Raw genomic sequence first — 25,092 nt, 5'->3', positions numbered from 1 at the left:
GCAGGAACATGGAGGGAAGAATAGGCCGTGCGGTTACTTTTCTTCCGCCCTTGATCCTGTAGCATGCACTTTGCCAAGATTTTTGCGAGCTGTCGCTGCTGCTGCTGCGTCTGTAAAACAGAGTGAGGGAATGGTCCTAGGCCATGATCTAACCCTGATGGTGCCTCACTCTGTAGATGTTCTACTGAACCGAACCCAAACGCAACACCTCACTTCCGCACGGTTGACGAGATATGAATTGATCTTGTTTGCTCCTCACATCCAAATTAAGAGGTGTTGTGTTCTTAATCCGGCTGAACTCCTACCTTTCCCGCAAGGTATTGCTTGCGGCGATGAAGAGTCACATGACTGTCTGTATACTACCGAACAAATGACAAAGGGTAGAATTGATTTGAAAGACAGTCCTTTGAATAATCCGCAAGGAGAGCTTTTTTGTGATGGCTCCTGCTTCAAACTTCCGGATGGTACATCCACAGCTGCTTATGCAATCACCACATTAAGCACGGTCGTGGAAACCAAGAGAATCACGCATAACTCTGCGCAGGCCGCAGAGATTATAGCATTGACCCGAGCTTGTGAACTTTCCGAAGGGCTTAGAGTAAACATATATACTGATAGTCAGTAAGCCTTTGGGGGTGGTCCACAACTTTGGTAGACTTTGGTCAGAGAGAGGGTTCTTAACTTCACATGGCACCAAAATCCAACATGGCTCCCTAATAGTACAACTGCTCTCAGCGCTTGCGCCTCCTACTCAGTTAGCCGTCATAAAATATGCAGCACATCGAAAAATTACAGATGACATAGGAAAAGGGAATGCTTTCGCTGATCAGATAGCTAGACAAACTTCTACCGATCTCTTTACGGAGATGTATGTTTCAAGGGAGACTGTAAATGCCTATGCAATGGATGAGGGTGTTGGGTCTGTATGGGATATCCAAGCCGATGCCACATTAGAGGAATCCAAGAGGTGGGCTGAAGGCTTGGCGTAACTCGATGATGATGGGTGTTGGGTGGACATAGTTGAAGGGAAATGCCTACTCCCTGACACTTATGTAATGATGATGGTCATCATGGACCATGCTCCTATGCATATATGTGCCCAGAAAGTCACGGAAATGTTAGAGAGAGTTTGGGCAAATGACAACATTTTGAAAATTGCCCAGCGCTATGTTCAGGACTGCATGATTTGCCTACAACATAATGTGGGAAAGGGGACAGCAACTCCAAGGGGAAGTTTTGGGCCACCCTCTGTCCCCTTCGAAGTCATCCCTTTCGACTTTATTGAAATGGAACAGTGCAACAATATGAAGTATGTATTAGTGGTCATCTGTGCTTTTAGTAAATGGGTTGAGGCTTTCCCCGTCAAAGATGCTACAGCCATGACTACTGTGAAATCCATGTTAAAAGAATACTTCCCGCGGTTCGGGCTACCAAATGTCCTCTGGTCGGACAATGGTCCACATTTTGTCGCTGCTGTAATTCTGCAGATGTGTGCGGCATTACAGATCGACAAACGGTTCCACTCGGCCAGACACGCTCAGATCACCGTACTAGTAGAAAGGCACAATGGTATCATCAAGAACAAGCTCGCTAAGACGTGTGCCGGCACTAAATTAAAATGGCTGGACGCCTTACTGATCGTGTTATTAGCCATGCATACAACCCCTCAAACTAAGACTGGGCTCTCGCCATTTGTGGTGGTAATGGGGAGGGCTGCCAATATCTACAACCTTCCTAAATGTAGATCTTTGAGAAATGTTGAAAATGTATTACTTTCAGATTATTGCAGCCAGTTGACTAAAAACCTGTATTTGATTTATCACCAGGTGCGAGAGGCTTTACCTGTGCGATACGAGGGCCCGGGCCACAGCATACGGCCTGGGAACTGGGTGCTCATCGAGCCATTTGAGCGCTCTTCCTGCCTTGCATCTCGCTGGAGGGGTCCATTCCAGGTCCTGTTGGTCACACAGATGGCAGCGCGGGTTTCTGGCAGAAAAAACTGGATCCATGCATCGCATGTCAAGAAACTTCTTCACCCAGTGCCACACGATACAGAAAAAACAGATCCCCACGCTAATGCTGCAACCAAAGATCCCAAAGCAGTAAATAGCGCTGAGAGTATATCGGAGAATCTTTCTGAGCCTGTGAGGCTTGGGAAACCTGCCATTTTGTCTCCACACTCTCCAAAAGTTTTGCTTCCGGAAATTGCCGTTTCAAATTCAGCATCTTCACTTGCTCTTGATACGTTGCTTCCAAAGGGAAGTGACGACACATTGTTTCCGGATCAATCAGTACCGGGAAAAGCAAGGAACAATCTGCGTCCAAGACAATAGACTTACGGCACGGTTTTTCTGTGCATCTGATAGACTTACGGCACGGTTCGGCTATGCATTTGAAGAAGGAAAGGATCATCAAGGGCTTGTTTTGCCCAAATTTGAGAAAGGGGATTCTGTTGGCTAGGGTTGTGGAAGGACTAAGAAGTTGCGCGGCCGGGAGGTTACCAGCAACGAACATTGGGGGTTTCCGTTTGAAGACTACAATGCCTGCCACCGCTACCACTCGTATGGGACTTGTAAATGATTGTGTGACCAACCGGGATAATGGACAAAGTACTTGGGCCCCGAAAACGTACCAACTGAAAATGTACCTACTGTTCCTACTCCCTTTGTAAATTTTCATACTCTGTCCCCTAGGGACTTTCAGCATAGACAAAGGTACCACAATAGTACTCTGCTACTTATCATGAATGCAACGCATGCCATTTTTAATAACAACTGCTTGCCATGCTTCTCTTAGAGCACTGTTCTTTGGCCGTTGGAACAATAGCATCTCGGGGACCTTTGATGGTACTAATTTGAATAGCTTTGAGAAACGTGTTCTGACTCCCCTGGGATGCTCGCTTTTCGCAAATAGGAGTAAGCTCAACGTTGCATTTATTAGGCCTTCTGACAGACTGTCTCGTCCTTTCCAATCTTTGATTTCCTTCAAGATGGCTCCGATAGGATGCCATGCCTCATTCTTACACTGTTAACCATAGCCCCGATTCTGTTTCTTTTTGCATACAGAGGAATGGTACTCAGTCAATGGGAGATTTTAGAGGTTGTGCCAACGTTGCAAATTTGACTGGGGAAGACAGACCTTTGTATGTAGGTGAACCTGTCTACTTTGTTTGCGGTAACGTAGCATTTCCATGGTTGCCCAGGGATTGGCAGGGAACCTGTTATTTAGGGATCCTGTTACCTGGGGTATTTATAGCTAGTACAGTAGAGGTCTCAAAACTCATCCACGGCGGAACGGGAATGGTGACACTCCAGCACAGGTCTTGGGAGATGTAGCAAAATCATTTGTGCCGTTTTGGGGACAGATAGCGAATTCCGAAGATATCAGAAGACTAGCGAGAGTACTGGAGAGAACCATCAACCGGACCACGGACATACTCTATAATATGACATTAAAACAGAAAGCGATAAGACTAGTAGTGCTTCAGAAACGGATGGCATTAGATGTCATTCTGGATGAACGTGGTGGAGTGTGTAAATTAGTGGGGTCCACTTGCTGTGTTTTCGTGCCAGATTCCTCCCCAACTATCTTCAAGGCACTACAGAATCTGCACGTCCTTAGTTCAGAAGTGCATGTTCCCGAGGGAAACTGGGATCTTAGCGCTTGGTTCTGGGACTTCTTGCGATCTTGGGGTTGGAAGGTACTTTCGGTCTTACTGATCATTTTGGGAATTCTGTTGTTCCTTTGTTGTTGTATCAAGTGTCTACCTAGTATATGTTCGATGATAGGGGGATGTTGCACAGAAGCAATAGGTACGATAGGACATAAAGTGTATGCTCCGGATAAAACCTCCAAGGAATACATGTTAAAGGAAATATTAGCAAATTATCTGATGGCAATAGATATTTCTGACAGTGATTCAGGGTGCATGGACGATGATGCATGGAGTTATTTGCAAGGAGATCCGAAGTAGTTTAGCACTTGGCATAGGCCAAAAGCAGGGTTTGTCAAACAAGAAATGATATCGTACCTCCTATTGCATCGAATATATGTATATTGGCTTACGCCAAGCTGCTTATAAGCCACTTGAGAAGGAATCCGTGTTGCAAGGTCCTGACCTTAGAATCAATATAAACCGCCATTTTAGGTCAATCCGCCATTTAAGGTTCTCTCTGTAAAGTCACCCTGTGAGTGAAAATGGTGGACGATGTCATTCCGAAATACAACATGGCCGTCTTGACCTCTGTGTGTAATTAATATGTAACTTGCCTGCAGGCCACTTGTTGGGGTCGTGAACTGAGACCTTGTCCTTCGCTGACTTGTGTGTAAAGGATTACTGTGCAATGAAACTAATCCACAAGCATATGTTAAGAACAATGTATCCAAATACTGAACTAAGAATACTTGTTTAACTACATTGTATTAATGTTTGAGAAGTCCTTTATGAGAAATCCTAAAATACACTGTTACTGTGTAGGCTTCTTGGCAAATGTATTAAAGGCAATCCCTATGCATATAGTGCTATGAACTCGGCATGAACCCTAGATCAGTAATGTATTAGAGGAATATTAACCCGAAGTAGGGTTGGACATCATGTTCGCAGATGGTATAAAAGAGCAACGAATTCTAATGTACAGCGTCTCTCACTAAGCACACTGAACCACGCTGGAGTTCGTTGTGTTGTACTGGGGGCCAATATCTATCTGTTACTTTTCTTGGAAAACTGTTCAGTATAAAATAAAGATCTCTGTATGCTCCTTTGTAACCCGTGTTCAGTGTATTTCCTTTTGGGGTACTCAGCCTCGATATTTTGATTTTGTTTTCACAGTCTCTCTGCCGACCTCTTTCTCTGCCGTGGATGTGCGCTGCTAGTCTCTCCTTCCGCCTGTTTCTCTTCTGTGGATACATGCTGCTAGCCTATCTGCTTGCCTGTTTCTCTGCGGTGGATGTGTGCTGCTGGTCTCTCTTTCTGCCTGTTTCTCTCCTGCAGATGTATGCTGCTCGTCTCTCTGTCGACCTGTTTCTCTGATGGAGATTCATCCTGCTGGTTTCTCTGCCTGCCTGTTTCTCTGCTATGGATTGTGGTGCTGGCCTCTCTGGCCACCCTCTACTGGGGATGCATGCTGCTGGTTTCTCTGCCTGCCTCTCTACTGTGGATGCATGCTGCTGGTTTCTCTGCCTGCCTGTTTCTCTACTGTGGATGTAAGCTGCGTTTTCTCTGCTGCAGGTGCATGATCCAGGTCTCTAATCCTGCCTGTTTCTCTGCTGCAGATGCATGATGCTGGTCTCTCTGCCTGCCTGTTTCTCTGTTGTGGATGTGTGCTGCTGGTCTACCTCCCCGCCTCTCGACTGTGGATGTGTGCTGCAGGTGTCTCCGCCTGCCTCTCTACTGTGGATGTGTGCTGCTGGTCTTTCTGCCTGCCTGGTTCTCTTCTAGATGCATGACGCTAGTCTCTCTAACTGCCTGTTTCTCTCCTGAAGATGTCTGCTGCTCGTCTCTCTGTCGACCTGTTTCTCTGTTGGAGATGCATGCTACTGGTCTCTCTGCCTGCCTGTTTCTCTGCTGTGGATGCATGCTGCTGGATTCTCTGCCTGCCTCGCTAGTGTGGATGCATGCTGCTGGTTTTTCTGCCTGCCTGTTCCACTACTGTGGATGTGAACTGCTGTTTCTCTGCTGTGGGTGCATGCTGTAGGTCTCTATCCCTGCCTGTTTCTCTCCTACAGATGAATGCTGCTGGTTTCTCGCCCTACCTGTTTCTCTGCTGGAGATTTATGCTGTTGGTCTCTCTGCCTACCTGTTTTCCTGCTGTGGATGTGTGCTGCTGGTCTCTCTGCCTGCCTCTCTAGTGTGGAGGCATGCTGCTGGTTTCTCTGCCTGCCTCTCTCTGAGGATGCATGCTGCTGGTTTCTCTGCCTGCCTGTTTCTCTACTGCAGATGTAAGCTGCTGTTTCTCTGCTGTGGGTGCATGCTGCTGGTCTCTCTGCTGACCTGTTTCTCTGATGTGGATGTGTGCTGCTAGTCTCTCTTTCTGCCTGTTTCTCTTCTGCGGATGCATGCTGCTGGACTCTCTGCATGCCTGTTTCTCTGTTGTGGATGCATGCTGCTGGTCTCTCTGCCCGTCTCTCTACTGTGGAGGTGTGTGGTTGTTCTATCTTCCTGTCTCTCTACTGTGGGTGTGTGCTGCTGGTCTTTCTTCCTGCCTGCTGCTCTTCTGCAGAGTCATGCTGCTAATCTCTTTGCCTGTTTCTCTCCTGAAGGTGCATGCTGATGGTCTCCCTTCCTAACTGTTTCTCTGCTGCGGATACATGCTGCTGTCTGCCTGCTTGCCTGGTTCTCTACTGTGGAAGTGTGCTGCTGGTCTCTCTGCCTGCCTGTTTCTCTGCTGCGGATGAATGCTGCTGGTCTCTCCACCTACCTGTTTTCCTGCTGCAGATGCATGCTGCTGGCTTCTGTGCCTGCCTGTTTCTCTGCTGAGGATGTATGCTGTAGGTCTCTCTGCCTGTCTGTTTCTCTGCTGCAGATGAATGCTACTTGTCTCTCTGCCTGCCTGTTTCTCTGCTGCGGATGCATGCTGCTTCACTCTCTGCTTGCCTGCTTCTCTTCTGTGGATGTGTGCTGCTGGTCTATTCTCCTGCCTGTTCCTCTGCTGCGGATACATGCTGCTGGTCTCCCTTCCTGCCTGTTTCTCTCCTGTGGATGCATGCTGCTGTTTCTCTGCCTGCCTGTTTCTCTACTGTGGATGTAAACTGCTGTTTCTCTGTTGCGTGTGCAGGCTGTAGGTCTCTATCCCTGCCTTTTTCTCTCCTACAGATGAATGCTGCTGGTTTCTCTGCCAACCTGTTTCTCTGCTGGAGATTTATGCTGCTGGTCTCGCTGCCTGCCTCTCTACTGTGGAGGCATGCTGCTGGTTTCTCTGCCTGCCTCTCTACTGTGGATTCATGCTGCTGGGTTCTCTGCCTGCCTGTTTCTCTACTGCAGATGTAAGCTGCTGTTTCTCTGCTGCGGGTGCATGCTGCTGGTCTCTCTGCCGACCTCTTTCTCTGATGTGGATGTGTGCTGCTAGTCTCCCTTTCTGCCCGTTTGTCTTCTGCGGATACATGCTGCTGGACTCTCTGTGTGCCTGTTTCTCTGCTGTGGGTGTGTGCTGCTGGTCTCTCCGCCTGCCTGTTTCTCTACTGTGGATGCATGCTGCTGGTCTCTCTGCCCGCCTCTCTACTGTGGAGGTGTGCTGTTGGTCTATCTTCCTGTCTTTCTACCGTGGGTGTGTGCTGCTGGTCTTTCTTCCTGCCTGCTGCTCCTCTGCTGGGTCATGCTGCCAATCTATTTGCCTGTTTCTCTCCTCGATGTGCATGCTGATGGTCTCCCTTCGTAACTGTTACTCTGCAGCGAATACATGCTGCTGTCTCCCTGCTTGCCTGTTTCTCTGCTGTGGAAATGTGCTGCTGGTCTCTCTGCCTGCCTGTTTCTCTGCTGCGGATGAATGCTGCTGGTCTCTCTACCTGCCTGTTTCCCTGCTTCAGATGAATGCTGCTGGCTTCTGTGCCTGCCTGTTTCTCTGCTGAGGATGTATGTTGTAGGTCTCTCTGCCTGTCTCTTTCTCTGCTGTGGATGCATGCTGCTTCACTCTCTGCTTGACTGCTTCTCTTCTGTGGATGTGTGCTGCTGGTCTATGCCCCTGCCTGTTCCTCTGCTGCGGATACATGCTGATGGTCTCCTTTCCTGCCTCTTTCTCTCCTGTGGATGCATGCTGTTAGTCTCTGTGCCCACCTGTTTCCCTGCTGCAGATGCATGCTACTGGCCTCTCTACATGCCTGTTTCTCTGCTGAAGATGCATGCTGCTTGCATCCCTGTTTCTCTCCTGTTGCTGACTTCTGTCGCTCTGATGTGGGTGTATGCTGCTGGTCTTTCTGCCTGCCTATTTCTCTGTTCAGAAGACCTGCAGCTGGTCTCTCTGTCTGCTTGTTTCCCTGCTGAGGATACACAAAATTGATCCCTCTGTCTGCTGTCTCTCTGCTGAGGATGCATACAATTGGTCGCTCTGCCTGCTGTTTCTCTGCTGAGGATGCTTGCTGTACGCCTCTCTCCCTAGGGTTTACATTTTGTCCCGTCTAAAAGTGCAGATCTGTCTGTAACGAAATTGAACATAGAAAGATTTTCTCCTGATTAGGTTAGTATCTTTCTTTAAAATCAATGTCTATTACCCCCCGCCCCCGTGAACTACACAGGTCTCAAGCTTCCTACAACCTTGAATCCACTGCACGGCACCACAAGCCCAGAAATACGTTTTAAAATAAAATTCTAAAAGAGTTGAAAGATAAAGGCCCTTCCTTAAGCTCAGAAAGGGGCCATCTTACATTTGAGGAACAGCAATCTCTTCTCTCGCTCCAAAGAGGTGAAAGTATAGTAATCAAACCAGCTAACAAAGGTGGAGGGATTTTTTTCACCACTTAGCAAGCCCTGTCCACCTGGTGCCTTCCTGCTTGCCGCTCTTTTTCCTTCTTAAGGAGCCACCCAGCCTCTTTTCCTTTGCAGATGGGGAGCAGGTGCAAGTGGATCGAGGTCACCTGGCCTAAGCACCACTCACGTTCTTAGACCTACCTCTCCTGCCTCTTCCCTCCTGCTCTTAATTATTAGATCAGGGGCGTCTCTCGCCTGGGCGTCCGAAGCGAAGGGCAGATGTAGAAAAGGGCAATTCCTGTTTGGACCTGTTCGGACCAGGAGGACCCAGGGCCTGAGCCCCTGCTCAGACAGCAGGTAAGCATGCACCAACGTGTGTTTACTCCCTCTTTACCCACAGGCCATCCCCACCCCCTCTGGTCCCCCTGTGAAGTTCCCTTGTGCCCCCCTTCTCGCACACAGGTGTTGCCTTTTTTGCTTTATTCTTCTACCCTGCTCCCCCTCACCCCCATCCGGCCTACTTCTGCAGGAGTCTGTCCTGACACATTCTGGTTTCACCATCACCGTCTTGTGGCCAATGCTGGATTTGACTTTTATGGACTTCATTGATTCACGGTGCGTCACTCTTTCTCAACTCTCATGCGGGACTTCCTTTGCATCTTGTACTCATGGTGGCCCTGAATCATGCTGTTCCCATCTTCATCTTGTATCCTGGCTTGCAACATTATGTGTTACTACTGACTTCTGCAGTTGTATTCACTCTCCCCTCTAGCTTCTCCACTCTTTTTGACTGCTTACTCTCTGTTCTCTCCTCCCCTCCCCTCTCCCTTTTTCCTATCTCCTTCCCTTACTATCTTCTATGAACCTACTCTAGCAGAATTGTCCCTGGACCTAATATGATAGCAACCTCGTCTGTTTCCTCCACCCTCCCATTACTGTTTTTTTCCTCCCCACCATCCCTCCAGCACTATCTGAAATGTAATCAGGCCTAGTATGACAGTCGCTTGTTTTGTTCTCCCCTACCTTTCTGCACCCCTCTCCCTCACCTTTTGTTTTCTCCGGCTCTACCAGAAATGTCGTCAGCCCTAGTACGGTAGCTGCCTGTCTGTGTCCATTTCCTTCCCACTCTCCCCCTCCCTTCCTTATCTATGTCTTAGCTCTATCACTATCTGAAATGTCGTCAGGCCGAGTACGATAGTTAATTTCACATGCTTACTGTTCATGGCCTGTAAGAATGTCATTGCATTATCCCTTGTTCCCTCCCTTGCCTTGAAGTACTTTGAAACACATTGTATATAGGCGCTATATAAATAAACTATCATATCATATCATGTGGGATGTGAAGGCCTATGAAGCTGAAGCACTCTCGCTCCTCAACAACATCACAAACTACGAGATACTCACAGAAGATCCCACTCCCAGGCTTAAAATGGACATTTCAAATGTGCGTGATCAAGCAGAGACTGAAGGGTGGATTTGCAACAATGAAAAGCAATTTTTGTGCATACCAGACCCCAGGACACTGATCTTTTATAGGAATTACCCTATTTGGTCATTTTGTTTTGATCCTTTTGCCCTTTTGACCTAATGTATGCTGTACAATTTGACCGTCTTCATTTTTGACCTACTTACCTGAACATGAGGAACGGGGTTTGCGGGGGTGTCCCACGCTCCTCAGGTTCAGGTATCTGCGGCCTTGGGGTTGCAGGGTTGTTCCTCGCACCCTTAACAATGGAGGTGGGGGACAAAATTGGTCTGTCCCCCGATTTCAATGAATGGTCAAAACGGGGCCCATGCAGATTTACTGTGGGCAGTTGGCCCGCAAACAAAACATTTGCGGGTAGATCAAACACATCCCTTTTATATACTACCTTAAGTTCACAAGAATGAAGAGACACCTCCCGGTAGACCAATAGTGTCCGCTATAGGTACACTCCTTGAACCATTATCTACTTATGTTGATTGTTTTATAAGGCCTTTTGTGCTACAAACACCAGCGTATATTAGAGATATGACAGACACGATTAAGAGCTTAGAACACGTTACATCAGAAAAGGAGGACCTGTTAGTGACTTTCGATAGGGCAGGACACAGTGCCCACCGATCGTATCATTCAATGTGCTAGAATAGCGTGCACAGAAAACTTCTTTAGCTTTATAAAAAACCTCTATGAAGAGTTTAAAGGGACCAGTATGGGGGCAACATTTGCCCCAGATCTGGCCAATCTATATGTAGTGAATTTTGAAGAGATCAATTTTCTCACGGACACCAATCCCTTTCATGTGAAAATAATTGTATGGAGATGCTTCATACATTATATTTTTTACCATCTGGAGAGGAGACAGTGAAAGTCTAAATGTATTTCAGGAGAGGGTCAACGCTAGGAACCAAAATTTGAAATTGACGATGTCGTATGCCAAGGAGGCCATCCCCTTCCTAGACATTTGGATAAAAAAAGACCAAAGGTAAACTCTTCACAACACTGTATAAGAAGATGACAGACAGCAACAGTGCATTACACTTTGAGAGTTTCCACCCGCAGAACCTAAAAGAAAATCTCCCATTTGGACAGTTCCTCTGCATCAGAAGGAACTGTGAAACACTGAGCGCTGATCACATGACAGAAGCAGCAAAACTAGAGTCCAATCTCCTCTTAAGCAGTGATGAAAGAGAGCACTAAACACAAATAGGAGGGAATGTCTAGAATTGAGACAAAGGACCAAACAGGATACATTAGTTTGTGTCATGACCTTCAGTCCATTAAGTAATTTCATCAGAAAGGAAGTGTGAAAAAACTGGCACGTATTGCAGACAGCAGACTTTAAACTAGAAAAACCGATGTTTGCTTTTAAAAAAAAGTCAAAATATAAAACAAAGGCTCGTAAGAGCCAAACATGACAGACAGATCCAGAGTAAAGGGGATCAGACACTCTGGGGCTTGCCCCCAGTGGTCGGACACTATTAATGTGGTATGTGCTCAGTGTGTAACCTCACCAAAAACAGGAATGACATCGAGATTAACGGGCCAGTATGGTAATTCAAAAATGGCAGTAACTGCGAGACCAAATATGCAAGTTACGGAATCAAATGTCGATGCAACCTAGTTTATCCCAGAAAAACTAAGTGGGAAGTGTGACAAAGGATCTGTGAGCACAGGTCATGTGCCAGAAATAAAGTTCAAGACAAACCATTAGATGAACATTTTGTCCAAAAAAAACACTCCAGAGAATATATGCTATGGTTTATTGTGTGGCAGGTAAGGCTAAATTCCACAGAAAATCGAGATTAAACGCTGCACAAAAATGTGACAATGTAAAAAACGGCCTAAATGTGTGCATTGAGTGGGGTCTACTAATAACAAGGTGATTTTGGGAGACCCGGTTCAGGGCGTGGGGCTGCAGCAAGCTTGCTGGTGAATCGCGCCACACGCACATAATAGGCATATGTACAATTAGAAAGAAAAAGCGCCCGGACTCCCATCGCACATTAAACAGGAATTGTTTGACAATTGTAGAGGAGCAGCCGTGTACATCTGCAGGAGATCCCACCCCCCTACCTCCCGTGTATTGGAGACATGAGATTGTGCTGTGCCCAACACCAGCCATAATACCAATACCGCACCAAGTGTTTGAAAGGAGATACCCATTGAGACAAACCTACCGAATGTATCCTCGACGTGATGATAACCTGCAGGAGGGAAAACCTGAAGGAGTGTGAAAAGAACTAATCAATGAATTGATGATGTCATAAAGAAGTGTGCACGATGTATCGAGATACTAGCTACAGATAATGTATAGATCCTGAAGAAACTAAGGCACAGAAAAGAATTGAGTGAGTTCCCCAATATAAAAAAGAAAGATCACACATGCACGAAGTGCAGCGGAAAAACAACTGTTCAATAAATGTACAGTTGTTGAAATGCGAAGGTAGATTAAGTCATCATAGAAGCTGGCTATGAGTAGTGAATAGAATGCAGGCGAAGCCGCCATTGTATAGAAAATGGACATTGGTATCATAAATCTAGTAGGCCAGAACCCATGAAGCTGAATAGAAAACTGTGTCGCATCAAGAATAATAGGCTTGTGAAGCTGAAGGGTAAGGCTGCCTGGCCTAGAGTCAAGATTCAAGAAGCAAGTTCAGCTATTTATTCTGAAGAAGAACGAGTATGCAGAGGATGAACCTTCTCACATTAAGGTGCAAGATAGAACACATAGGATGCCAAACTTTCATTCATTTAGAACATTTGAAAGCTGCAAAATGGACCAAATCGTGGTCTCCTGTCGCATGAACCAAAGATGGAAATAGAGGTTCAACTTGAAGTCCCAGACACGATAGCGAGTGCCCTCACTCCTGTGTATTCTCAAAGACAAGGAAATTCTGCAAGGCCAAGCACAATTTCATAGCAGAGGGCATGGGCAATGAGAAATGTTGGGCTAATTGGGTGGTGAGGTAGTTTCATATCCTATCTCTTTGCACCTGGGTCTGGGCTTACGTGCTGCTAAATGAACCGAATGTTCCAGACGTGGCACAAGCATGCCAACCAATTGTATTAGTCCACATAACAAAGGACCTTATAGTTTGAAGACCAATAAGAAACTGTCTATCTAATGTTTCTGAAATGGCATGTTTTTAGAGGTAGGCATAAGTCGTCCACCTGATAATGGACAACCAATAACAAACCTAGCCCCTATAGAAAAGTATACTTAGATATCTCCCTTAGACAATCCCAACCCTTTATATGTTTTTCATTATTGCCACGTAGTATGATGCACTCTGAAATATTCTTCATATAAAAACCATATTTTGTGTAGAGATCATTGAGAGACTGAGCGTTCATCCGTTGATGTTTGTTGCGAACTCCCTGTTTTAGATAATTGCTAATAAAACAGTATTTTGCCATCTTCCTGAGTTGGCACCATTATTTGGACTCCAAATTATTCTGGTGTGATCCCATCCATTACATATGCACGTTCCTAAAGGGCCATATGCTCACAATAGATCAAGTTGATAGGCAGCCGTGAGGTATGGCAGTTATCTGAAATACGAATTGTAGCGCATTAGCGCTGCATAGAGATATGGCAGCGCAGGGATGATAATGTTTGCGTGTTCTAAAGTCCTATCAAAAAGAGAGGAAGATGTATTATGGATTAAAGCCCAAATGCATTGTTTATACACATATTCGTTTTGGGATCAGAAGACCCAAGAGGGGACCAGTTATATTACAGAATTCTCTCAGCAGAAAAAGCAAGACAGTCAACACGAAAGGCCCAGGTAAAAGAAATACTATACTTTACTTTATTAATATGTACTGCCAAAACAACCAAAACATCCAACAGATCAACAAATAAAAGCATGGCGTAACAGAGAGTCTAAAGAGGAGTGAGTTCAATTAAATAGCAGAGTTTTTTTAATTTCTTCCTAAAGAGTTCAGTCGATTCTGGAGGAAGTCCATTCCATGCTCTAGAAGCTGCATTCAGGAATGCTCCTTTGCTGGCTTTAATTGTGTTACATTTGGGTATTGGCAACTGATCAGTATTATTAGACCTGGGAGATCTCACATGGACTTTTTCTTAAATCAGGGCCTGTAAATAGGCAGGCATCTTACCCAGTCAGCATTTATGAACAATTAGCAACAGGTGATATAGTAGTCTAGATTCAAGAGGTACCAATGTAGGCCACGTGGACACTCAGAGATGTGGTCTCTCCACGCAGCCCCCGTGACTACTGTAACTAAGCTACTTTGTATAACCTATAAGCGCTTGCACTCCCCTTTATTGATGCCAAACAATAGGCTGCAACATTAATCAATTTTCGCGCCCACTATCGCCCTCACGATAGTCTCAGCATTAGATTGAGTGATAAAGCGATGGAGATGAATCAGGAGCTTGATGTAATAAGCTGAAGATGACACAAGGCTACTGACATAAAGCTTCATGTTGAGATGTTGATCAAGAACAACACCCAACGTCTTGACCTTCTTTTGGACAACAATATTGGTGTCCTCTAAACTAAAGCTCTCATAAACCGGTCCCAATTTTCTAATCATGTTCTGGGTACCCACCACTAGAAGCTCAGTTTTCTCCCGATTTAAATCAAGGTTTTTCTGGACCATCCAGTTTTCGATGATGTTATATACTTTATTGAGATGGAGTTCGTCTTTACCATGGGTACCTGTAAGAGGGATGACACACTGAGAATCATCAGCATAGTTTGTGAACGATATACCATTGTGCTCAAGAAGCGTGAAAAATGGAACCCTGAAGATATGGTATACACACGGTGGAATACACTCTCCTTGCGGTACACCAAATTCTAAAATTGTAGGAGGGCCCTACACTCCTGATTGCTCAGGAAGGAGGAAATGCATTGTGCTGCCTCGTTTGAAAAGTTGGCCACATCCCTGAACCTGGGGATCAAGATAGAGTGATCCACCAGGTCGAAGGCCACTGACAAATCCAAAAGCATAAGGAGAGATGGCAAACCCTTATCCATGCTATCCACTAATCTGTATTTCAGTTCCAATAGGGCAGTCTCAGTCCCAAACCCCTGCCTGAAACCTGATTGATACATATTCAGAATAGGACGGGCATTAAGATGGGCAGAGATCTGGACAAAAAGCAACCCGGTCTAAGATTTTTAGCAGAAATGCAGTATTTGTAATGGGTCTGTAACTCAGAGGGATATCATCCGGTAAACCTGTTTTTTTTAAGATTAGGTGTTACCCACGCCTTTTTGTAGACCCATAGGCACAGAGGTCTCTTGGAAAGAGGCATTGACACATTTGCAAATGGCATCTAACAGTGTGGAAGTAGAGGATTTGAGAATAACAGCTGAACAGGGATCTCCTTTGCATGTTGTGGTTTTAAGATGTTCTATAATTTTGGCTTATTCAGCTACCGTTGTAGTCGTGAGATTTACAAAGAAACACAACACTGTCATTGATTTTCCCTAGAAAGAGCACACACAGGTAGCTTATAGGTTTGTGTGTGTTTATTCCTCTATTTTGTAAAATAGAAAGACCGCCGTCAATGGAGGATGGTAGCCGACTGATTAAAAACCTCTTCTGACATCACAACAGCATAAAATGCAGTGAAAGTGATAAACTTGAAAAAGTCCCAAGTAAGTGAATTTCTCCGAGCCCTGGATGAAGATTCAGAAGTGAGTTGTTATATATAGTTTTTCAAAATGGGAGAGATGATTGACTGAACGCTATGACTTTGGTTTGTAGGAACTGGACATCGAAAAAGAGAAAAATGGCCCGTGAGATCATTGTTCAGATGTTTTGTGTCTGATAAAACTTTGTTTGTTCGGGTCTTTGTATTGATATCTGTCCTGATGAAGACCTAATTGAAAAAATGAGGAGCGCTCATTGGAATACGAGCTGACCCTTTATGTAAAGACCGAAACACACAAGTGTCGACATGTTCTATGTTGGAATCACAGTGCACCTCAGATGAAATCAATGGTCTGAGAAGTTGGAACCCTAGACTGGGAAGTCCTCAGGCCCAGCCCAGTGTTTGTGCTATAATAAGTCTGGCAAACTAGAGTCTGTAAAAAGCTTACACAAGAAAGAGAATGACCAGACTAATGTGTCAATCAAGATATAGGAACTTCTAGACCGGTGTCTTGGGGTTGCAAAGTTGAATGTTGTGCCAAAGAATTGGTATAATGTATGGGTAAAATATGTCACTTTTGTACTAACCACACCACTTAAGCACCTGTTGCAATTTCTCTGAGTGTTAACTACATTAGGTGTTTACGTACCATCTTCTGTTTATGTTTTTCTTCAAATATTACTTTGAACTGTATAAGAGATAGATGTGTTTTATATATGTTTTGATACTTTAATAAAATGGAGTTATATTTTTGAAATTCGGCAGGCTCATTTGGGCTCCTAAATGGACAACTGTTATGTGAAGTATTAATACAGTGACGATTGAATGAAGGGCAAGTGTACAGAGAAACAAATGTCTCTTAAAGGTGCCTTGTTCTGTAGGTCTCTCTCCCTGCCTGTTTTCCTATCACGGATGCAGGCTACTGGTCTCTCTACCCACCTGATTCTCTCCTCAGAATACATGTAATTGGTCTCCCTGCTTGCTGATTCTCTGATGTGGATTTGTGCTGCCTGTCTCACTGCCTGGTTGTTTCTCTTCTTGGAACACATGCTGCTGTTATCTCTGCTTTCATATTTCTCTGCTGAGACTTCATGCTTTTAGTCCCCCTATTTGATGTTTCTCTGCTGCAGATGCATGCTGATGGTCTCTCTGCCGCCCTGTTTCTCTTCGGCAGATGCATGCTGCTAGGCTCTGCTTGCCTGTTTATCTGCTGTGGATTTGTATTGCTGGTCTCTCTCTCTGCCTGTTTCTCTTCTGTGGAGGTATGCTACTGGACTATCTTCCTGCCTGTTTCTCATCTGAGTATGCAATATGGTAGTTTCTATGCTTGCCTGTTTCTCTGCTGTGGATTTGTACTGTCCGTCTCTCTGCCTGGTTATGCCTGGTTGTTTCTCTTCTTATAAAGCATGCTGCTGTTATCTCGGCCTTCATATTTCTCTGCTGAGACTTAATGCTTTTAGTCCCACTGTTTGATGTTTCTGTCCTGCAGATGCATGCTGATGGTCTCTCTTCCTGCCTGTTTCTCTGCTGTGGATATTTGCTGCTGGTCTCTCTTTCTATCTGTTTCTCTTCTGAGTATGCATTATGATAGTCTCTCTGCTTGCCTGTTTATTGGCTGTGATTGTGTGCTGTCAGTCTTTTTGCCTGGTTGTTTCTCTTCTTAGAACACACGCTGCTGTTATCTCTGCCTTCATATTTCTCTGCTGAGACTTCATGCTTTAAGTCTCCCTATTTAATGTTTCTCTGCTACAGATGCATGCTGGTGGTCTCTCTGTCTGCCTGTTTATCTGCTGTGGATGTGTGCTGCTGATCTCTCTTTCTGCTTGTTTCTCTTCTGCGGATGCATGCTGCTGGACTCTCTTCCTGCCTGTTTCTCTTCTGAGTATGCATTATTGTAGTCTCTAAGCTTGCCTGTTACTCTGCTGTGGAATTGTGCTGTCAGTCTCTCTGCCTGGTTGTTTCTCTTCTTAGAACTCATGCTGCTGTTATCACCGCCGTCATATTTCTCTGCTGAGACGCCATTCTTTTAGTCCCACTGTTAGATGTTTCTCTGCTACAGATGCATACTGATGGTCACTCTGCCTGCCTATTTCTCTGCTATGGATGTGTGCTGATGGACTCCTTTCCTGCCTGTTTCTCTTCTGCGGATGCATGCTGCTAGTCTCCCTGCGTTCCTGTTTCTCTTCTATGGATTCATGCTGCTGGACTCTTCCTGCCTGTTTCTCTTCTGAATATGCATTATGGTAGTCTCTCTGCTTGCCTGTTTCTCTGCTGTGGATTTGTGCTGTCTGTCTCACTGCCTGGTTGTTTCTCTTCTTAGAACGCATGCTGCTGTTATCTCTGCCTTCATATTTCTCGGCTGGGACTTCATGCTTTTTGTCCCCCTGTTTGATGTTTCTCTGCTGCAGATGCATGCTGCTGGTCTCTCTTTCTGCCTGTTTCTCATCTGCGGATGCATGCAGCTGGACTCTCTGCTTCCCTGTTTCTCTGCCGTGGATGTGTGCTGCTGCTCTCTCTTTCTCTTCTGCAGATGCATGCTGCTAGTCTCTCTGCTTGCCTGTTTCTTTGCTCTATATGTGTGCTGCTGGTCTCTCTTTCTGCCTGTTTCTCATCTGCGGGTGCATGCTGCTAGTCTCTCTCCATTCCTGTTTTTCTGTAGTGGATGCATGCTGCTGGTCTCTCTAGTTGCCTGTTTCTTTTCTGTGGATACATGCTGCTAGTCTCTCTGCTTGCCTATTTCTCTGCTGTGGATGTGTGCTGCTGGACTCTCTTTCTGCCCGTTTCTCTTCTGTGGATGCATGCTGCAAGTCTCTCTGTTTGCCTGTTTCTCTGCTGTGGAGTTGTGCTGCTGGTCTCTCTTTCTGCCCGTTTCTTTTCTGTGGATGCATGCAGCTGTGGTCTCTTCCTGCTTATTTCCCTTCTGAGTATGCATTATGGTAGTCTCTCTGGTTGCCTGTTTCTCTGCTGTGGATTTGTGCTGTCAGTTTCTTTGCCTGGTTGCTTCTCTTTTTAGAAGACATGCTGCTGTTATCTATGCCTTCGTATTTGTCTGCTAAGAGTTCATGCTTTTAGTCCCCCTATTTGATGTTTCTCTGATGCGAATGCATGCAGATGGTCTCTCTTTCTGCCTGTTTCTCCTCTGAGGCTGCATTCTGCTGGACACTCTTCCTGCCTGTTTCTCCTGTGAATATGCATTATGGTCGTCTCTATGTTTGCCCGTTTCTCTGCTGTATATATGTGTTGTCAGTCTCTCTGCCTGGCTGTTTTTCTGCTTAGAACACATGCTGCTGTTATCCGTGCCTTCATATTTCTACGCTGAGACTTCATGCTTTTAGTCCCCCTGTTTGGTGTTTCTCTGCTGTATGATGTTTCTCTGCTGCTGATGGTCTCTCTGCCTGACTGTTTCTCTACTGTGGATGTGTGGTGCTGGTCTCTCTTTCTGCCTGTTTTTCTTCTGTGGATGCATGCTGCTGGACACTCTGCTTGCCTGTTTCTCTGCTGTGGACGTGTGCTGCCAGTCTTTCCCCCTGCCTTTTTCTCTTTGGTGCATACATCCTGCCTCCCTACTTGCCTGTTTCTCTGCTGCAGATGCATGCTGATGGTATCTCTGCTTGTCTGTTTCTATGCGATGGATGCATGCTGTCGGTCTCTCTGCTTGGCTGTTTCACTGCTGTGGCTGTTTGCTTCTGGTCTCTCTTCCTGTCTGTTTCTCCTCTGTGGATGAATGCTGGTAGTCTCTCTTTCTGCTTGTTTCTCTGCTGCAGATGCATGCTGATGCTCTCCCTGCTTGCCTATTTCACTGCTGTGGAAGTGTGCTGCTGGTCACTGTGGCTGGCTGATTCTTTTCTGCTGATGCATGCAGCTGGACTCTCTGCTTGCCTGTTTATCTGCCGTGGATGTGTGTTGCTGGTCTCGCTTCCTACCTGTTTCTCTTTTGCGGATGCATGCTGCTAGTCCCTGCTTGTCTGTTTCTCTGCTGTGGATGGGTGCTGCTGGTCTTTCTTCCTGCCTGTTTCTTTTCTGCGGATGCATACTGCTAGCCGCTCTGCTTGCCTGTTTCTCTGCTGTGGATTTGTGCTGATGATCTCTCTTTCTGCGTGTTTCTTGTCTGTGGATGCATGCTGCTGGACTCGCTTCCTACCTGTTTCTCTACTGAGTATGCATTATGGCAGTCTCTCTGGTTGCCTGTTTCTCTGCTGTGGATTTGTGCTGCTGGTCGCTCTTTCAGCCTGTTTGCCTTCTGTGGGTGCATGCTGCTAGTCTCTCTTTCTATCTGTTTCTCTGCTATGGGTGTGTGCTGCTGGTCTCTCTTCCTGCCTTTTTCTCTTCTGCAGATGCATGCTGCTTGACTCTCTTCCAGCCTGTTACTCTTCTGAGTATGCATTATGGTCGTTTCTCTGCCTGCCTGTTTCTCTGCTATGGATGTGTGCTGCTGGACTCTCTTTCTGCCTGTTTCTCTTCTGCGAGTGCATGCTGCTGGACTCTCTTTCTGCATGTTTCTTTTCTGAGTATGCTTTATGGTAGTCTCTCTACTTGCCTATTTCACACCTGTGAATGTGTGCTGCTGGTCTCTCTTTCTACCTGTTTCTCTTCTGCGGTTAAATGCTGCTGGTCTCTCTGCTTACCTGTTTCTCTGCTGTGGATGTGTGCTGCTGGTCTCTCTTCCTGCCTGTTTCTCTTCTATGGATGCATGCTGCTAGCCTCTCCGTTTGCTGTTACTTTGCTGTGGATTTGTGCTGCATGTCTCTCTTTTGGACAGTTTCTCTTCTGTGAGTACATGCTGCTAGCCCATCTGTTTTCCTGTTTGCCTGCTGTGGATTTGTGCTGCAGGTCTCTCTTCCTGCCTGTGTCTCTTCCGAGTATGCATTATGGTAGTCTCTCTGGTTGACTGTTTCCCTTCTGTGGATTTGTGCTGCTGGTCTCTCTTTCTGCCTGTTTCTCTTCTGTGGGTGCATGCTGCTAGTCTCTCTTTCTGCCTGTTTCTCTGCTGTGGATGTGTGCTGCTGGTCTCTCTTCCTGCCTGCTTCTCTTTTGCTGATGCATGCTGCGGGACTCTTTCCTGCCTGTTACACTTCTGAGTATGCATTATGGTAGTCTCTCTGGTTGCCTGTTTTTGGGCTATGAATGTCTGCTGTCAATCGTTCTGCCTGGTTGTTTCTTTACTTAGGACACATGCTGCTTTTATCTCTGCCTTCATATTTCTCTGCTGAGTCATCATGCTTTTAGTCCCCCTGTTTGATGTTTCTCTGCTGCAGATGCATGCAGATGTCCTCTATGCCTGCCTGTTTCTCTGTGGTGGATGTGTGCTGCTGGTCTCTCTTTCTGCCTGTTTCTCGTCTCCGGATGCATGCTGCTGGACTCTCTGTGTGCCTGTTTCTCTGCTGTGGATGCATGCTGCTAGTCTCTCTGCTTGCCTGTTTCTCTGCTGTGGATGTGTGCTGCTGGTCTCTCTTTCTGCCTGTTTCTCTTCTGAGTATGCATTATGGTAGTCTCTATGCTTGCCTGTTTCTCTGCTGTTGATTTCTACTGTCCATCTCTCTGCCTGGTTGTGCCTGGTTGTTTCTCTTCTTAGAACACACACTGCTGTTATCTCTTAGCTGGTTGTCTCTCTGCCTGCCTGTTTTTCTGCTGCGGATGTATGCTGCTGATCGCTCTTTCTGCTTGTTTCTCTTCTGCGGATGCATGCTGCTGGACAATTTTCTGCCTGTTTCTCTTCTGAGTATGCATTATGGTAGTCTCTTTGCCTGCTGGTTTCTCTTCTGCAGATGCATGCTGCTAGTCTCCCTACTTTCCTGTTTCTCTTTTGTGGATGCATGCTGCTGGACTCTCTTCCTGCCTATTTCTCTTCTGAATATTCATTATGGTAGTCTCTCTGCGTGTCTGTTTCTCTGTTGTGGATTTATGCTGTCTGTCTCACTGCATAGTTATTTCTCTACTTAGAACGCAAGCTGCTTTTATCTCTGCCTTCATATTTCTCTGCTGAGACTTCATGCTTTTTGTCCCCCAGTTTGATGTTTCTCTGCTGCAGATGCATGCTGATGGTCTATCTTTCTGCCTGTTTCTCATCTGTGGATGCATGCTGCTGGACTCTCTGCTTGCCTGTTTCTCCGCTGTGGATGTGTGCTGCTGGTCTCTCTTCCTGCCTCTTTCTCTTCTGTGGATGCAAGCGGCTAGTCTCTCTGCTTGCCTGTTTCTCTGCTGTGGATGTATGTGGATGGTCTCTCTGGTTTCCTGTTTGTTTTCTGCGGATGCATGCTGCTGGACTCTCTGCTTGCCTGTTTCTCTGCTGTGGATGTGTGCTGCTGGTTTCTCTTCCTGCCTGTTTCTCTTCTGTTGATGCATGCTGCTAGTCTCTCTGCTTGCCTGTTTCTCTGCTGTGGATGTGTGCTGCTGGTCTCTCTTTCTGCTTGTTTCTCTTCTGTGGATGCATGCTGCAAGTCTCTCTGCTTGCCTGTTTCTCTGCTGTGGAATTGTGCTGCTGGTCTCTCTTTCTGCTTGTTTCTTTTCTGCGGATGCACGCAGCTGGATTCTCTTTCTGCCGATTTCCCTTCCGAGTATGCATTATGGTAGTCTCTCTGGTTGCCTGTTTCTCTGCTGTGGATTTGTGCTGTCAGTCTCTCTGCCTGGTTGCTTCTCTTCTTAGAACACATGCTGCTGTTATCTATGCCTTCGTATTTGTCTGCTAAGACTTCATGCTTTTAGTCCCCCTATTTGATTTTTCTCTGATGTGTATGCATGCAGATGGTCTCTCTGCTTTCCTGTTTCTCTGCTGCGGATGTGTGCTGCTGGTCTCTCTTTCTGCCTGTTTCTCTTCCGAGGCTGCATTCTGCTGCGCACTCTTCCTGCCTGTTTCTCCTGTGAGTATGCATTATGGTAGTCTCTCTGCTTGCCTGTTTCTCTGCTGTATATATGTGCTGTCAGTCTCTCTGTCTGGCTGTTTCTCTGCTTAGAACACATGCTGCTGTTATCTCTGCCTTCATATTTCTCTGCTGAGACTTCATGGTTTTAGTACCTCTGTTTGGTGTTTCTCTGCTGTTTGATGTTTATCTGCTGCTGATGCATGCTGATGGTCTCTCTGCCTGACTGTTTCTCTACTGTGGATGTGTGCTGCTGGTCTCTCTTACTGCCTGCTTCTCTTCTGTGGATGCATGCTGCTGGACACTCTGCTTGCCCGTTTCTCTGCTGTGGATGTGTGCTGCCGGTCTTTCCCCTTGCATGTTTCTCTTTAGTGGATGCATGCTGCCAGTCTCCCTACTTGCCTGTTTCTCTGCTGTGGAAGTGTGCTGCTGGTCTCTCCTTTTGCCTTTTTCCCTGCTGCAGATGCATGCTGATGGTCTCTCTGCTTTCCGGTTTCTCTGCGATGGATGTGTGCTGCCGGTCTCTCTTTCTGCCTGTTCCCCATCTGCGGATGGATGCTGCTGGACTCTTTGCTTGGCTGTTTCACTGCTGTGGATGTGTGCTGCTGGTCTCTCTTCCTGCCTGTTTCTCCTCTGTGGATGAATGCTGCTTGCCTGTTTCTCTGCTGTGGATGTATGCTGCTGGTCTCTCTTTCTCCCTGTTTCTCTGCTGCAGATGCATGATGATGGTCTCTCTGCTTGCATGTTTCTCTGCTGTGGATGTGCGCTGCTGCTCACTGTGGTTGCCTGATTTTTTTCTGCTGATGCATGCTGCTGGACTCTCTGCTTGCCTGTTTATCTGCTGTGAATGTGTGTTGCTGGTCTCTGTTCCTACCTGTTTCTCTTTTGTGGATGCATGCTGCTAGTCTCTGCGTGTCTGTTTCTCTGCTGTTTATGGGTGCTGCTGGTCTTTCTTCCTGCCTGTTTCTCTTCTGCGGATGCATACTGCTAGCCTCTCTGCTTGCCTGTTTCTCTGCTGTGGATGTGTGCTGATGATCTCCCTTTCTGCCTGTTTCTCATCTGGGGATGCATGCTGCTGGACTCTCTTCCTACCTGTTTCTCTACTGAGTATGCATTATCGCAGTCTCTCTTGTTACCTGTTTCTCTGCTGTGGATTTGTGCTGCGGGTCTCTATTTCTGCATGCTTATCTTCTGTGGATGCATGCTGCTAGTCTCTCTATATGTTTCATTGCTCTATATGTGTGCTGCTGGTCTCTCTTTCTGCCTGTTTCTCATCTGCAGGTGCATGCTGCTAGTGTCTCTCCATTCCTGTTTTTCTGTAGTGGATGTATGCTGCTGGTCTCTCTAGTTGCCTGTTTCTCTTCTGCAGATACATGCTGCTAGTCTCTCTGCTTGCCTGTTTCTCTGCTGTGGATGTGTGCTTCTGGTCTCTCTTCCTGCCTGTTTCTCTTCTGTTGATGCATGCTGCTAGCCTCTCTGTTTGCCTGTTTCTCTGCTGTGGATTTGTGCTGCGGGTCTCTCTTCCTGCCTGTTTCTCTTCTGCATATGCATTATGGTAGTCTCTCTGGTTGACTGTTTCCCTTCTGTGGATATGTGCTGCTGGTGTCTCTTTCTGTCTGTTTCTCTTCTGTGGGTGCATGCTGCTAGTCTCTCTTTCTGCCTGTTTCTCTTCTGTCCATGCATGCTGCTGGACTCGGTTCCTGCCTGTTGCTCTTCTGAGTATTCATTATGGTAGTCTCTCTGGTTGCCTGTTTCTCGGGTATGAATGTCTCCTGTTAGTCTTTCTGCCTGGTTGTTTCTCTACTTAGAACACATGCTGCTGTTATCTCTGCCTTCATATTTCTCTGCTGAGTCATCATGCTTTTTGTCCCCCTCTTTGATGTTTCTCTGCTGCAGATGCATGCCGATGGTCTCTATGCCTGCCCGTTTCTCTTCGGTGGATGCATGCTGCTGGTCTCTCTTTCTGCCTGTTTCTCATCTGCAGATGCATGCTGCTGGACTCTCTGCTTGCCTGTTTCACTGCTATGGATGTGTGCTGCTAGTCTCTCTTCCTGCCTGTTTATCTTCTGTGGATGCATGCGGCTAGTCTCTCTGCTTGCCTGTTTCTCTGCTGTGGATGCATGCTGCTAGCCTCTCTGCTTGCCTGTTTCTCTGCTGTGGATGTGTGCTGCTAGTCTCTCTTTCTGCCTGTTTCTCTGCTGCAGATGCATGCTGATGGTCTCTCTGTTTGCCTGTTTCTCTGCTGTGGATTTGTGCTTCATGTCTCTCTTTCGGTCGGTTTCTCTTCTGTGAATGCATGCTGCTAGACTCTCTGTTTGCCTGTTTCTCTATTGTGGATTTGTGCTGCTGGTCTCTCTTTCTGTCTGTTTCTCTTCTGTAGGTGCATTCTGCTAGTCTCCCTTTCTGCCTGTTTCTCTGCTGTGGTTGTGTGCTGCTGGTCTCTCTTTCTGCCTGTTTCTCTTCTGAGGATGTATGCTGCTGGAATCTATTCATGCCTGTTACTCTGCTGAGTATGCATTATGGTAGTCTCTCTGGTTGCCTGTTTCTCAGCTGTGAATGTCTGCTGTCAGTCATTCTGCCTGGTTGTTTCTCTTCTTAGAACACATGCTGCTGTTATCTCTGCCTTCATATTTCTCTGCTGAGTCATCATGCGTTTAGTCCCCCTGCTTGATGTTTCTCTGCTGCAGATGCATGCTAATGGTCTTTATGCCTGCCCGTTTCT

At 46.3% G+C, this 25,092-nt stretch overlaps 1 protein-coding gene across 1 annotated transcript; it reads right to left on the bottom strand.

The window, feature by feature from the left end:
• Positions 1 to 24,452: 24,452 nt before the first annotated feature.
• On the bottom strand, positions 24,453 to 24,863 carry LOC138487512 (octapeptide-repeat protein T2-like). The gene has a single exon (XM_069614016.1). The coding sequence runs from the start codon at positions 24,861 to 24,863 to the stop codon at positions 24,453 to 24,455; it is 411 nt and encodes a 136-aa protein (XP_069470117.1).
• Between the last annotated feature and the right edge of the window lie 229 nt (positions 24,864 to 25,092).

Source organism: Ambystoma mexicanum, chromosome 9, assembly GCF_040938575.1.
Source record: "Ambystoma mexicanum isolate Mex_15411 chromosome 9, UKY_AmexF1_1, whole genome shotgun sequence".
Lineage (NCBI taxonomy): Eukaryota > Metazoa > Chordata > Amphibia > Caudata > Ambystomatidae > Ambystoma > Ambystoma mexicanum.
Note: the sequence above shows the minus strand (reverse complement) of the source record. Positions and strands in the feature narration are given on the sequence as shown.